The sequence below is a fragment of the Canis lupus genome, chromosome 20 (assembly GCF_048164855.1).
Source record: "Canis lupus baileyi chromosome 20, mCanLup2.hap1, whole genome shotgun sequence".
NCBI lineage: Eukaryota > Metazoa > Chordata > Mammalia > Carnivora > Canidae > Canis > Canis lupus.
Window position 1 is genome coordinate 6,250,379 of NC_132857.1, and position 15,346 is coordinate 6,265,724.

General features: G+C 34.7%; 1 protein-coding gene across 1 annotated transcript in view; it reads left to right on the plus strand.

The window, feature by feature from the left end:
- Positions 1–15,068, plus strand: part of SLC7A11 (solute carrier family 7 member 11) — an 89,130-nt gene extending 74,062 nt beyond the window's left edge. Inside the window, exon 12 of the mRNA XM_072788376.1 lies at positions 7,895–15,068. Coding sequence (XP_072644477.1) covers positions 7,895–7,962 — 68 coding nt within the window. The 3' untranslated portion in view covers positions 7,963–15,068. The remainder of the gene's footprint in view (positions 1–7,894) is intronic.
- Positions 15,069–15,346: the final 278 nt, after the last annotated feature.

The window sequence follows — 15,346 nt, forward strand, 5'->3', positions numbered from 1 at the left end:
CTGTAATACATATATTTTATTCAAGAAACATTTACAGGGAGTTTACCATTTGCCAGAATTGTCCCGAGCTCTTTATAATTGATGTATCTTAGAAAATGAGTGTGTGGAGAAAAACAACTTTGGGGAACACTCTTCTAAGGCAGTGGATGAAAAATATACCTTTTTTTTTTTTTTAAGTGAAGTTAAATACTGCTTCTTGGAAGGGATTCTTCCAGGTGACAAGTCATGAAAGAGGAGGATGATTGTGTGTCTGGGTGAGTGACGATGTGGGTCTAACACTATCAAGAAGACAGGCCCTAGAGGCTCCAGGACCCGTAGCAGTCTGAAGAGGTTCTATAGGGATGGATTACAAAGATTAAGAGATGAACAAGAATGAACACCCTGGGAAACTAGCATCACAGAATTCTAGGACTGCCAAGATAAAATGACCTTAGAAATCATCTAGCCCACTGGTTTCTACATTTTAGTGTCTAGCAGAATCACAGTTTTGTGGGCCTCCTACCTTTAAGTTTCTGATTTAGTAGGTCTGGGATTGTGTTTTGAAAAGTTGCATTTCTGATAACTCAGGCTATTCCCAGTTCAGGGAATTACACTTTGAGAACTATTTTTGAATCCAAGTCCTTTCTTTTTTTTTTTTTTTTAAGTTATTATTATTATTTTTTGATGGAGATGTGATTTATATTATGACATTAGAGGACTTTAAGGTATATGTGTTGGTCTAGTACATTTGTATATCGCAATATGATTACTACACCAGCATTAGGTGTGTTGAGGATGGCTCAGAGGTAGTGTCTTAGCAAGTTTGTGATTTATTGTACTGTTGACTGTCATCACTATGTTGTACATTAGACATCCATAACCGAGGTTATACTCTTTTTTTAAAAATTTTTATTTATTTATGATAGTCAGAGAGAGAGAGAGAGAGAGAGAGAGAGAGGCAGAGACACAGGCAGAGGGAGAAGCAGGCTCCATGCACCGGGAGCCTGATGTGGGATTCGATCCCGGGTCTCCAGGATCGCGCCCTGGGCCAAAGGCAGGCACCAAACCGCTGCGCCACCCAGGGATCCCCGGAGGTCATACGCTTAAACAACATCTCTCCAATTTCCTAGCCCTCTAGTCCCTGGTAATAATCATTCTACTCTCTATTCAACAAGCTCATTTTTTTTTTTTTTTAGATTCCATAATGTAAGTGCTATTATGCAGTATTTGTCTTTCTCTGACTTACCTCACTTAGCATAATGTTGTTGCAAATGGCAGGATTTCCTTCTTTCTCACGGATAAATATAGTCCATAATAACATCTTCTTTATTCATTTTTCTGTTGATGAACACTTTGGTTGCTTCCATATCTTGGCTTTTGTGAATGATGTTGCAGTTAACATAGCTTGAAGATACACCTATACCTTTGAGATACTGACTTCAACTTCTTTGCACACATAACTGGGAATAGGATTGCTAGATCACAGGTAGTTCAATTTTTAAGTTTTTGAGGAACTGCCATTATGTTTTCCATAATGGTTATAACCAATTTACATTCCCACCAGTAGTGTATAAGGGTTGCCTTTCCTTCACATCCCCACTAATATTTTTTATCTCTTTTTGATAAAAGCTATCCTAACAGGTGGAAGGTAATGCCACATTATGGTTTTGATTTTCATTTCCCTGGTGATTACTGATGTTGAACACCTTTTCATACACCTGTTGGCCATTTGTATGTCTTTTTTGAAAACATGTCTATTCAGGTTTTTGGTCTTTTTAATTGGATTATTTTCTTTTTTTTTTTTGGTATTGTGTGAGTTCTTGATGAATTGTGGATAATGGTCCCTTATCAGACATATGATTTGTGAATATTTTCTCCCACTTTTATTTCAAATTATTGAAATAATCATTTTCTCCCACTTTTATTTTCAAATTATTTTATTTCACAATATTTTGTCAATTTGTTGATTATTTCCTTTGCTGAGCAGAGCTGTCTAGTTTAATATAGTCCCACTTGTTTTCATTGCCTGTGCTTTTGATGACTTGTCCAAGAAATTATTGCCTAGACTGATGTCAAGGATCTTTTTCCCTATGTTTTCTTCTAGGAATTTTATGATCTCAGATCTTACATTTAAATCTTTGATCCATTTTGAGTTAATTTTTGTGAATGGTGTAAGGTGGGGGTCCACACTAGAGTTTCATTCTTTTGCATGTGGATACCCAGTATTCCTAGAACCATTAATTAAAGAGATTGTCCTTTCCCCATTGCATGTTCCTGGCACCTTGTCAAAAATTAGTTTACTATATGTATAAGGGTAGGTATACATATATGGGTTTATATATAGGCTCTCTATTCTGTTCTTCTAATCTGTGAGCCTCTTATTATGCCAGTATCTTTGATTATTGTGGTTTTGTAATATGGCTTGAAATCAAGTATTGTGATGCCTCCAGCTTAATTCTTCTTTTCAGGATTGCTTTGGCTATTCAGGGTCTTTTGCAGTTCCAAACAAATTTTAGGATAGTTTTTTCCTATTTCTGTGAAAAATGTCATTGGAATTTGTTTGAGATTGCATTGAATCTGTGGATCACCTTGGTTCATGTGGACATTTTCACAATATTCTTCCAATTTAGGAACATGAGATATCTTTCCATTTATCCATATATCCTTAATCTCTTTCATTAACGTCTTGTAATTGTCAGTGTGTGGGTCTTTCACCTTCTTGGTTAAATTTATTCCTAAATATTTTATTGTTTTTGATGCTATTGTAAATGGAATTGCTTTCTTAATTTCTTTTTCAGATAATTTATTGTTACTGTATATAAATGCAACTGATTTCTGTATGTTGATTTTGTGTTCTGCAATTTTATGAAATTCATGTATTAGTTATAACAGTTTTTTTAGTGAGGTTTTAGGGTTTTCTTTTCTTTTTTTTTAAAGATTTTATTTATTTATTCATGAGAGACAGAGAGAGAGAGAGAGAGAGAGAGGCAGAGACACAGGCAGAGGGAGAAGCAGGCTCCATGCAGGGAGCCTGATGTGGGACTCGATTCTGGGACTTCAGGATCATGCCCTGGGCCAAAGGCAGACACTAAACCACTGAGCCACCCAGGGATCCCTTTTTAGGGTTTTCTATGTATAAGATCACCCATCTATGAAAAGAGTTAATTTTACTTCTTTCTGACATGAATATGATTTGTTTCATTTTTCTTGCTCAATTGCTCTGGCTAGGACTTCCAGTATGCGTTTGATATATCCTTGCATCCCACAGATAAATCCCACTTGACCATAGGTAAATTATCCTTTTATTATGTTGTTGAATTTTACTTGCTAATATTTTATTGAGAATTTTTGCATCTATATTCATCAGGAATATTGGTCTATGATTTTTTTTTTCTTATAATGTCTTAGTCTGACTTTGGTGTCAGCAGAATGCTGGCCTCATAAAATGAATTTGGGAGTGTTCCTTCCTTTAGAATTTTTTAGAACAGTTAGAAGGATTGGTGTTAATATTTCTTTGAAGGTTTCCCAGAATTTATCACTGCAAGCATCTATTCCTAGGCTTTTCTGTGTTGGGAGGTTTTTTTTTTATTAGTGATTTTATCTCCTTACTTGATATTGGTTTATTTAGATTTTCTCCTTCTTCCTAATTTAATCTTGGGAGACCATATTTTTCTAGGAATTTATCCATTTATTCTAGGTTATTCAGTTTGTTGGCATATAATTGTCCATAGAAGTCTCTCATAATACTTTGTATCAGTTGTAATGTCTCCTTTTTTTTTTTTTAAAGAAGGAGACAGAGAGAGAGAGAAAGGGGTGGTGGAGGGGCAGAGGGAGAAGGAGAGAGAGAATCTTAAGCAGGCTGCATGCCCAGTGCGGAGCCCAATGCAGGACTCAATCTCACAACCCTGAGATCATGACCTGAGCTAAAATCAAGAGTCAGATACTTGACTGAATGAGCCACCCAAGCACCTTTTCTTTCTTTTTGACTTTATTTTTTGAGTCTTCCTCTTAGTTAATCTAGATAAAGTTTTATCTTTTCAAAGAATCAGTTCTTAATTTCATTTATATTTTTGTTTGTTTTTCTGTCTCTATTTTATTTATTTCTGCTCTGATCTTTGTTATTTCCTTCCTTCTGCTAACTTTGGGCTTTGTTCTTCTTTGTCTACTTCCTTGAGGTGTAAAGTTAAGTTATTTGAGATCTGTCTCGCTGTAAACTTCCCTTTTAGAACTGCTTTTGCGGCATCCCACAGGTTTAGATATGTTGTCCTTCTGGATTCTTTTATTTGAATATATTTCTTGATTTCCCTTTTGATTTCTTCTTCAACCTGTTGGTTGTTCAGGAGAATCTCTACATATTTGTGAATTGATTAGCTTTTCTTTTTATTTGATCAATTCAACCAATTTCCTTTATTGATTTGATCTTCATACTGTGTGGTTGGAAGGATACTAGGTACAATTTAAATCCTCTTAAATTTGCTAACGCGTTTTGTGACCTATTATGTGCTCATCCTGGAGAATGTTTTGTGTGTGCTTGAAAAGAATGTGTATTTTTCTGTTGTTGGATGGAACGTTCTATGTATGTCTGTTCAGTCTGTTTAGTCTAAAGTGTCATTTAAATCCATTATTTCCTTAATGATTTTTCTGTCTGGATGATCTATCCATATTGAAACTGGAGTCATCGGGCAGTCCGGGTGGCTCAGCAGTTTAGTGCTGCCTTCAGCTCAGGGCACGATCCTGGAGACTTGGGATAGAGTCCCATGTCGGGCTCCCTGCATGGAGCCTGCTTCTCCCTCTGCTTGTGTCTCTGCCTCTCTCTCTCTCATTGTCTCTCATGAATAAATGAATAAAATCTTAAAAACAAACAAACAAACAAACAAAAAACTGGAGTCATCAATTTCCCCACTATTGCTGTCTATTTCTTCTTGATATCTGTTAATAATTACTTGATATATTTAAGTGCTCCAGTATTGGGTACATAGATGATTATGATTATAATTATTATATCTTTTTGATGAATTGACCCCTTTATCATTATATAATGACTTCTTTGTTTCTCTTTACCATTTTTGGTTTAGGGTCTGATATAAGTATAGCTACCCCTACTCTCTCTTGGTTTCCATTTGCTTGAATTATCTTCTTTCATCCCTTCACTTTCAGCATGTGAGTGCCCTTAATGGCTAAATGTGTCTTATAGATAGTGTACAGATGAATCTTTTTAAAAAAATCAATTCAGCCACTCTGCATCTTTTAGTTAGAAATTAAGACATTTAAAGTAATTATTGATACATAAAGACTTGCTATTGGAATTTTGTTAATTGTACTCTGATTATTTTGTAATTCCTCTGTTTCTTTCTTCCTGTGTTGCTTTTTTTCTTTACAAGTTGATGATATTTTGTAGTGGTTGTTTTTATTCTTTTCTCTTTATCATTTATGTATCTATTATGGGTTTTTACTCTGTGGTTACCATGAGGCTTTCATCTTATAGATATAACCATGTATTTTAAGCTGATAACAATTTAAATTCAATTCCATAGTAAAGTTTTACTCATTTACTTGCCTCTGCACACAAAATTTATTTTGATGTCCCAATTTTCATGTTTTTACATTGTATGTCCATTAACAAAATATTGTACCTATAGCTACTTTCACCACTTTTATCTCTTAACTCATATGGCAGATTTCAAAGTGATTCACACACTACCATTGCAACATAAGAGTTGAATTTGACTATATATTTGCCTTCACAAGTGAATTTTATACTTTCACTTGTTTTTATGTTACTTTTTTTTATCTTGAAGAATTCTCTTTAGCATTTCTTGTAGGCAGGTCTATTGGCTATAAATTCCCTCAGCTTTTGTTTGTCTGGGAAAGTCTTTAGTCCCCTTTATTTCCAAATGATAGCTTTTTTGGATAGAGTATTCTTGGTTGATGGCAGTTTTTTTTTTTTTTTCTTTTTTTTTCTTTGAGCGCTATGAAAATATCATCCCATTCTCTCCTGGTCTGCAATTTTTCTGCTGAGAAATCTGCTAATTTCCTTACTGAGATTTTTTTTTTCCCCCATAGAAGGAAGTTCTAGCTAAGGAGTCACCACTGTGACTCCTGGTGGTTGGAGGGAATACAGCAGTGGCAAGGGTTCTGGAATTACAAAGTGTTGTCGTAGAGCAGCCTGAGGATGTGGGTGAAAGTCTCACTTCTGGCACCAGTATACCCCCAAGATAGCAACAGCATAACTCTGGTAGTGATCTGTTAAAGGCACATGTGGGGATCTGGACACAGAGCAGTGGCAGCCCTGCCCTGTCAATGACATTTCAGAGCTCCAACTCAGGACCTGAGCAGTAGAGTTAAAGGCAGCAGTAGCCTTTTTCCAGCAATGATAGGTCAGAGCCCCAACTTGAAACCTGAGGGGTGGAGCCTACAGTAGTGGCAGTGCCCCTAGCAATGATGGGTCAGAACTGTGACCTGGAACCCACAGGATAGGGATTAAGGCAGCAAGAGCCCATCTCATCAATGACAGTTCAGAGCCTTGACCTGGGATGGGGTTCTCATGGCAACAGCAGCACAGCCCCAGTAATGGTAGCCAAGGTGTGACTTGGGAAACAGGAAGTGAGTAACACTTAGGATAGTGGCAGTGCCCCTGGCAGTGATGAGTCAGAGCCAGGGCCTGGAACTGAGGGGTAGGAGTAGGTCCAGTAAAAGATTGTCTTGGCAATTATCATTCAGATTCTTGACCTGGGAAGGTTGTTGGAGGGGGACTCAGGGCAACAGTAGCATAGCCCCAAAAATGACAGCCAGAGAGTAACTTGGGACCCTGAGGGCAGGGCTCAAGAGAGGAGAGGTTTCCTCAACGATTATGGGACAAAGCCCCAGTCTGGGGCTGGAGTGGACTAAGAACAGTGGCAGCTCCAGTCTTGTGTGTGGTGATGTGCCATGGTGCCCCATCTTGAGAGTGGGGCACATCAACACCCAAGGCCCCATACGGGCAAGTCTCACCTCAACATGAGCCCCAGCCTCTGGGAGCAGATGTGGAGTGGGGATGCTCGGTGCCCCATCAGCTGGGACCAGTCATTGAGGAGGACTGTGGGAAGCCTATGTAGCTAAAGCTGCACCCTTCCACAACACCAAGCCTTGTTGGGGTCCTCCAGATTCTGACTGGGGGAATAGGGTGATGCAGGCAGGATACTTTCTTTACGTTTCTATGTAGGCATCCTCAATTTTTTTTTTTAGCTCTGCTAGATTTTTGTCCCCTTTTCTTTGTTGTTTAGAAATTTCCCTGATCTGTTTTCTTCAGTTTGTAGCTATTTATTTATTGTTCTTGGTTTTTTGTTTGTTTGCTTGTGTTTTTGTTTTGTTTTGTTGTTGTTTTTGTGGTGAGACAAGTGTTGGGACCTCCTAGCCCTCCATCTTGCTGATGGACTCCCAAGTCCCTCGTTCTGCAGATGAGATGATAAGGCCCTGGGACATAATGTGTTTTACTCAGAAATATGCTACAAGTTTGAGCAGGATGTTAGAGTATGAGTCTTTTGATTTTTCTGAGGAATTGGTTGTAATCTCATAGGTACTAAAACAACAAACCAGTTTTAAACCAAATATGGAGTATATTTTTGAACATTTATTTATATCTTGGTTCTGTTGCCTCAAAATATTTTCAGCCTCCTGGCTTCTGAATAAAAATTCCTATTTGAATACAAAATATTAATGTATTCTTGCTAAGAAGCCATCATGGGAAGTTACAGAAGTGACAAATAAATTAATTGAGAATGATGGGATTCTAATGAAGTAAATAATTCTTGAAAGTGCTCATGAAATAGGCGGTTGTATGTTTTCAGTATTCAACTCCAAATAATTCACATTTTGCTGTCTTTACGCATTCCTGAGTTCTGTGCATTTTTAATTTCTCTTCTTTATTTCTTTGTAGACAAAATAACCAGAACATTACAAATAATACTGGAAGTTGTACCAGAAGAAGATTGTGATAAATTATGAATTAATGCATTTGAAATCTTGGTGATCTATGCATGGCCTTGTTTCTGTCCAAAGGCTAAAACAAAATGTGGATCTTCATTTCATGAAAATCTAGAGGATTGCAACTTTGGTGATGGACTAAAGGAATCTGTTATTGCTATTCGTATCTTTTAGTGTATTCAAGCTGGTTTCTAAGAACTTTAGTTCTAACTCCATGTAGTTACTGAAAGCTGATATGCAAGCATTCCATGAGTTCACATGATTTTGGAATCCCTGATACCTACATGAAGTTGGAAGAAAATGACTACAGAATGAACTATTACTTTAGTGGCCTTTATAACATATTTTATCATGAACACTGAGATGTTTTCTGTATATATGGCTTTTATAGAAACAATTTTTATATGCTGTAGATGACTATACTGTGAAAAGTGTTTTCTACTCTGGTGGGGGGGAAGCATACGTCATCATTATAGACTGAGGAGGGAAAGAAATTTATTTTATGTTGTCATTGCATTGCTTACCCTTAGATAACCAACTTAGATGTCACTCATCTTTTAATGCATTATAGCTAGAGCATTTTGAACAAAAGACAGAAGGGATAGGCCTAATTTTAAGGAATATATTAAAGAAGAGCTTCTAGAGGCTATTGTTTATGAGAAAAATCCAGGAATTATGTCTAAAAATTCTTGATAATTGATTACATTAAGATTTTTTTCACTCATTATCATTTCACTCCAAGGTTATGGGCCACTTTGTTTGCATGGCAGCCCATTTGACTAGGAAAGGATGTATCATCTTTCTAAGAGCAAAACAATACTTCAGTTTGGTATTAAAGCCTCTTAAGTACAATTACAGATAATTTACCTCCTTGATAATATATCTAAATATATGCATTTTTAAATCTTCAAATTGCAATGTTCATATAAGACAGAAGTCAACAAGAGAGAAAATACCCAAAATATTATGCCCAATCCTATAATCATATCTATATGCAGTGTTAGTAATTAGGAATAATTTTTTTAATATCATAAGTTATTTTTACATCATGACAAATTTTGATAGTTTGTATGTTTTCTTTATATATTTTATATTCTGTTAAAGTATCCCTTCAAATGAACCTGTCCAGATTAATTAGGAAAAGGAATATATTTACAGAAAAATTGAGGCAGAAATGTCACTGCTAAATAAGATTTACAACGAGTATTTCTAAAAATTTTCCACTTCTTTATCTCAGCTTTGTCAGTAGTTTCCTTACCTTAATTATCATTCAACTTGAGAAAGAGATAACTGATAACAAATTCATCAAAAGGAGAAACTGTATGTATATGTATTCAGACAGATGTTTTTATGGTAGGTTTAGAAAATATTGTGGAATTTTGAATGTAATATAATGATGGAATGTGTAAACTGTTATTTACATACCTCCAAGATTAAATAGCCATACCAGACTGTTTCATCCCCTGATTTGAAAAGTAACAAGTTTTTAAGGAATTTTACTGATTAAAATCATTAAGAGCTGATAGTTCATAGACAATTGACCAAAACAGAAATGATGATTTATAATTTGAGGCAATTCTAATTCACTAATTTCAGTTTTTTTTTTAATTTCAGTTTTTGATCTTGATAATATTTAATACACATCCAAGATTGACATTTTTTTCAGTCAAACCTAGTATTTGGGTCTCTAAGTGAATTCATAAAAATTCTTTCCTTTTTCTCTTACCATATGGTTTTCAAATTTGATCTGTAGTTTCTGCTTCTTCTATCCATTTGTCTACATCTCTTGCCACTCTATTGTTGCTGAGGTAAAAATAGATTGTCCTTATGTTGTTTTTTTTTCTACAGTCTAAGCCCATGTAATATAAACCAGCAAACTCTTCTTGAGGTTTTTCGTGGGTTTTGTTTTTGTTTTGTTTGTTTTGTAGTGAAAAAAAAAAAAAAAAAGGTAAAAAAAAAAAAAAAAAGGTAAAATCTTATAGAGAAGTTTGTACAGGTCTTGATTATTCCTGAGAGTAATGTGCTTATATCTACAGTGGCAGATAGGTCTCATTTTATTTCTTTATTTTTTGTTTTAATTTCTTTTTAAATATGACATTGTAAAAGCCAGCTAGAACACATACTTATTTTTTCCATCATTTTCAAAAATGATTTTTGCATTGTTAAATTTCTAAACATTTGTTTAACATTGTTAAATTTCTAAAATTTCCATTTTAACCAGACAGAGAGTTAGTTGGTCAATAATTTTTTTTAAGTGATAAAGATTAAGTTGTACTTCAACTTATTTGCACGATACATCACGGAAAGATGCAGGGTTTCTATAATCAGGAAATCAATATTCATAATTTTTATTCAGATGGTATTGCATCAAACCATTCTAGTTGAAAACCCCCCTGCACAGTAATATGTATGTTTTATTTATACTAAGTAAATTTTTTTCTCGTATAATTAAAATTATGTATATAGAGAATTATATATAAACCATTACATGCAATATACTTGCACCAGTGTGAATATTCAAATGTTCATATACATATTATGAGTTTATTATACCACAAAAAGTATAAGTGGCCAGTACAGTTTAAGATGACTAATATACTATTTTCAAATGTACTGCTTTTTGGTAACATGGAATCTCAAGTATTTAATTGAAAATTAAACAGATTTAGTTAAAGACTTCCAAAGCTAAAACAATTTTATTAAAAAATGGACTGATTCTCCTTATGCAATTATAAATATTTCAGTAAATTTTTGGACTCATTTTTTAAAATGTTAGATTATTTTCCCAAGATTTTTCTTTGGTTGATTGTGGAAAACTGGACTGTTATAAATGTTTAGATCAACTGGAAGTAGACCCTATTCTTGTCTTTCTTCAGGAGATTAAAGATTTATTCTAGAAAAGATAGCAGACTCCAGTACCCAACATAAATGTTAGGCCTGTGTACCCACAAATATACATATGTGCTTATACTGTATCTTTCCTATCTCTGCTGGCACAGGAGTAGGATAGATTATTAGGTTACATTAGGAATGCATAGCATTTTCTCTAACATGTACGTTGAAACACATTTCTGGGTAATTTTATGTGTCTGGTAAAATTGTGTCCCCAGTTGCTATATTAACAGATAGTTAACCTGAGTATAATTACTTAACATAATTTTTTTATGAACTGTAATCAGTCTTCAGGAAACTCATTATTATATCTCTATTTGTAGACGAATGTAATGCCAACCACGAAAGAGGGCATCTTTGCCCTATAGTGGATTTCTTATAATTGAGTTAAAGGTTATGAAAAGATAAAATACTGAAGGTCAGAGTAGCAGGAAATGAAAGATAGCATGTGACTTGAAGTAATGATATTTTGATGTAACTTATTATGCAGCATAGTCAGAGAAAAATTAAAAAATAACTGTTGTGCATATGTGGATATCCTGAGTAGCTGATGGAATGTAGCTTCAGCGCCCCTTGCTTAGATATGCCCCTTCCAAGGTCCTGTACCTAATGTTGCATTAGAAAATTTGTATTTTGTTTCTTTCTTGAAGAAGATCAGAAAAATTGTATACATTTCTGGCCCTACAAAATCTATATCAGTCTCTGAGAATATGGTAAAATAACTTCCATTATTTTTTCTAGTAGAAATAAACATGGGACATTTATAGAATATATTTTTAAATAATAAAGTTTTGAGTTAATTGAAGTATCTAAATATAACTATAAATGGTTTTCTCATAATATATATCTTGCGACATATAAAGAGAGGGGTCACTTCTGACATATTTTATGATTAAGTTCTGAATGATAGAAAAACAACAAAATTTTTAAAAAATATTTTATTTATGAGAGAAAGAGAGAGAGGCAGAGACACAGGCAGAGGGAGAAGCAGGCTCCATGCAGGGAGCTTGATATGGGACTGGATCCTGGGACCTCAGGATCATGCCCTGGGCCAAAGGCAGACGCTCAACCACTGAGCCACCCAGGAGTCCCTATAACTCTTTTTCTTACTTAGGAAAGAAATATAGCGAGATTGAGGATTTGAATGCAGGGGACTAAAAGATTGATTTTACTTAAATATAATCTTGCTTCATTCTACCCTACACAACATGCTGTATGTTGGTGCTGACAATGTTTACAGAGTCATATTTTACTTTGCTAACAATTTAAAGTCAGGAATTAAAGCATGACAATATGTAACTGGCAAGAAGAAACTTGTAGCAGATATAAATTAGAGAGAAGATAATGAGACATTTTTTTTTTTTTTTGATAATGAGACATCTTGACAGCTTCTGTTTACATAATCTATAAGGTAAAAACTTATTACCTATAAATATATTTTAGGTTAATTTTCTCATAAACAGTATTTTTAAATGTATATCAATATATATAATACTTAAGAGTGTAACCTCTGGTAGTTCTAATACTGTACTTAAAAAGATATCTTAACAGCCAAATTTTGAAGATAATTCTTACTTCTTTTTGTTGCATTTTCAAATCAGTTGATTATGTCTAAAAATAAATGCTTGATCTATTCTTAGATACACTACAATTCTCAAATGTAAATCCTAGTCTCACAAAGTTCACCAGTTTTCCATGTTGTAAGATATTGTCCTTTGCAATCTCCTAAGGATATTAGCTTGATCTTTCTGAACCATTTCTGTTTTTGTCTTTTAGATCAATCAATTATTTCCTTTGTTTTATTTGTCCTATTTGGACATGGTATCCTCTAAATGGGAGTGAATCTTAATTAATTTGAATTTATGTTCAATGACTCTAGATATCTTTAGTGTGAAACTGCCACTTGGTTTACTCCCTTGGGAGTCCTCAGCTCTCTTTGTTACCATTGGCTTTAAAATATCACTAGGGGATGGTGATCTCAAGTAGTTATCTATTACATGTGTGTATTTCAACTCTTGGATCAAGGGTACATTTATGGTACCAATAACAGCCTTAACAGTTTAATAAATATTCTCTCAAGAAAACTGTGGAGTAGTAGGCCTTTGAGAGCCATGCAGATGGATGCACTGGTTTGAAAGTGGACATACTTGTTTTTCCCTCAACATACACACTACTGACTTTTTAAAAAGTATGACTTTCAAGTGAATTAATTTATTGGTTAGAAGATTTGTTTGCTGAGTCCTTATTACCTCTTGAAGTCTTTAAAGGTCATGCTGAAAGCTGAAGAAACAAGCAAAAAAGACTGATGCACAGTTAATGTCTTTTGCAGAAGTGACTATTTTGAGCACCTTGTGTGACGGTGTACTTTGCACAGAATCCTGTGGCAAAACATATTAGGCCTTTGGATGTTACATCTGTATAATTGGTTGCATTGTGAGGGATCTTAGATGATGATTGTGAAGATAAGGCCTCACTTACTCCTAGTTAACAGTCTTCAGTACATGCTCAGAAGCTCATTTGTGTTACACCTGGAGGCAATGCAATGTGGTTCCCTGGTTGTAGGTTTGATCTTATTTCAAAAGATTTATGAATTATTTTTTCCCTAGAATTTCTCCTTCATTCCAAATTTCCATTTACTGGCTAATGTAATATAAAGAATATTATATTAAAGTAAAATAATACTTTAGGGGAATAGATTGTTTGCAATGAGCGTATGCTTTTAACAGAATAGGAGTGATCTACATTAAGCTACTGTTGTTTTAATGATTTTTCAAACACTACCATATAGCACTTTTTAATTTCTCTGGAAGAAAAAAAAAACAATATATATCTATGGTTACTACACAAACCACAAGAATCCTCTAAAGATTTTAAGTGGTCTTGGGTTGTTTTTGATCTTCTCCCTTGGAGAAATTTTTTACCTAATAGTTTTCCCTTGCAAATAGTACAACTAACGCTATAAATCTGGAGCTAGACTGTTGATAACTCACATCTTGAAAACCAGATTCTTCTTTTGACATTATCCATGAGTAGAGAGTGATATATGACTTTCCTCTTTGAGGATATCTGAGGCCAATGCTATTTTCAACACAGGCATAGGCTTCAAGTTTCCATTTCTTTGTAGAAATGTTGCAATATAATAGTAATGAGTTTTCAGTGGTACCCCACAACATTTTGAGAACTTTGCAAATGTAAGCATCAGATGTGTTGAGAGTGCATTGCTCAGTACCATGAAATATAGAAGTCTTCTCTCAGTGCCAAATTGGTGAGCAGACATGTAGATGTGCTTTATAATAAATACAAATAAGAAAAAGGCAACAAATGGACTCTTGTATTGAGTCCTTGACAAATTAATTTGTCCTACTTTTCTGACAAAGATTTGACTCCAGATTTCACAGTTTTGTTTTGTTTTGTTTAATATATACTTACTTTAGTATGGATTAGCTAGTAGTGATGCACTGGTAGAGATGGTATTTAGCTATTGACTCAGAATTCATTTCATGATGAGTTTTTCGTGTCTTCTTATCATATGTATATCTGTATTTACTTTGTTAAAAAGAGATTTAGTGAGCTTCGTGTTAAAATCTGCCTAGGGATAGTGACTTGTTTTTCAGTTATCAAGGGATAGAAAATATATGTGCTGGTATGTTCATATCAGCATATTATTAGGTACTGTATATGAACGTATTTAAATGCCTCTGACATTCTATGGCAAGCATCAATAATTTGCATCCATGGAGTCAGGTTAGCCCGGTGGGAAAAAATGGTAGTCAGAATACTCTGGAGGGTTGTGCTGTCAGCCATCTCTGATCTATGCTTCAATTCTAATTTATAGACCAGCTCTATCCCCTTAACTTGGCTCTCGAATGTCTGTCATGGCCTTGTACCATCCCCCTAACTGAGGGGCAGTGTCCCCAGTGCTCCTCATCTGTGATAGGGTTTCTTCACTGTGGCATTATGGTGGTAAAACATGGTAAAGGGGTCTGTGTGTATTTTGTACAGATTTTACACAATGTCTTATATCGATAAATTCTTAAACAGCAAAATTCCTTTTATGCATCTACATTCCAACCATATTAGGAGTACTGATTTATTTAGATATTTAACTATGAAAATATAAATGGTGCAAAGGGACATTCATGTGTGGATTGTGTTGTGTTTCTTAAGGTTCTCTGGCACTGATGTCTATACCATCATGTGATATGTGAAATAAAAAGGATTTTTCTACAGCTTAATGATTTCCCTCTGGGGAGAGTTCTTGTGCAGCAATCACACTGCCAGATGGTGTTTATGGGCTATTTGTGTAAGTGGTAAGATATTATGAAATAAGAGTGCTTTCATCTGATAGAAAGTCTTGACACATGTGTTTTTTGTATGGAATAAATTTTGGTGCAATATGGTGTCACTCAATTTTGCAATGGATTTGATATCAATTGTACTTATGTATATGCATACCCGTCATGCTTCTAGTTGCTTCAACCTTTGTATGTTTTTTTGTCCATATTTTTACTTG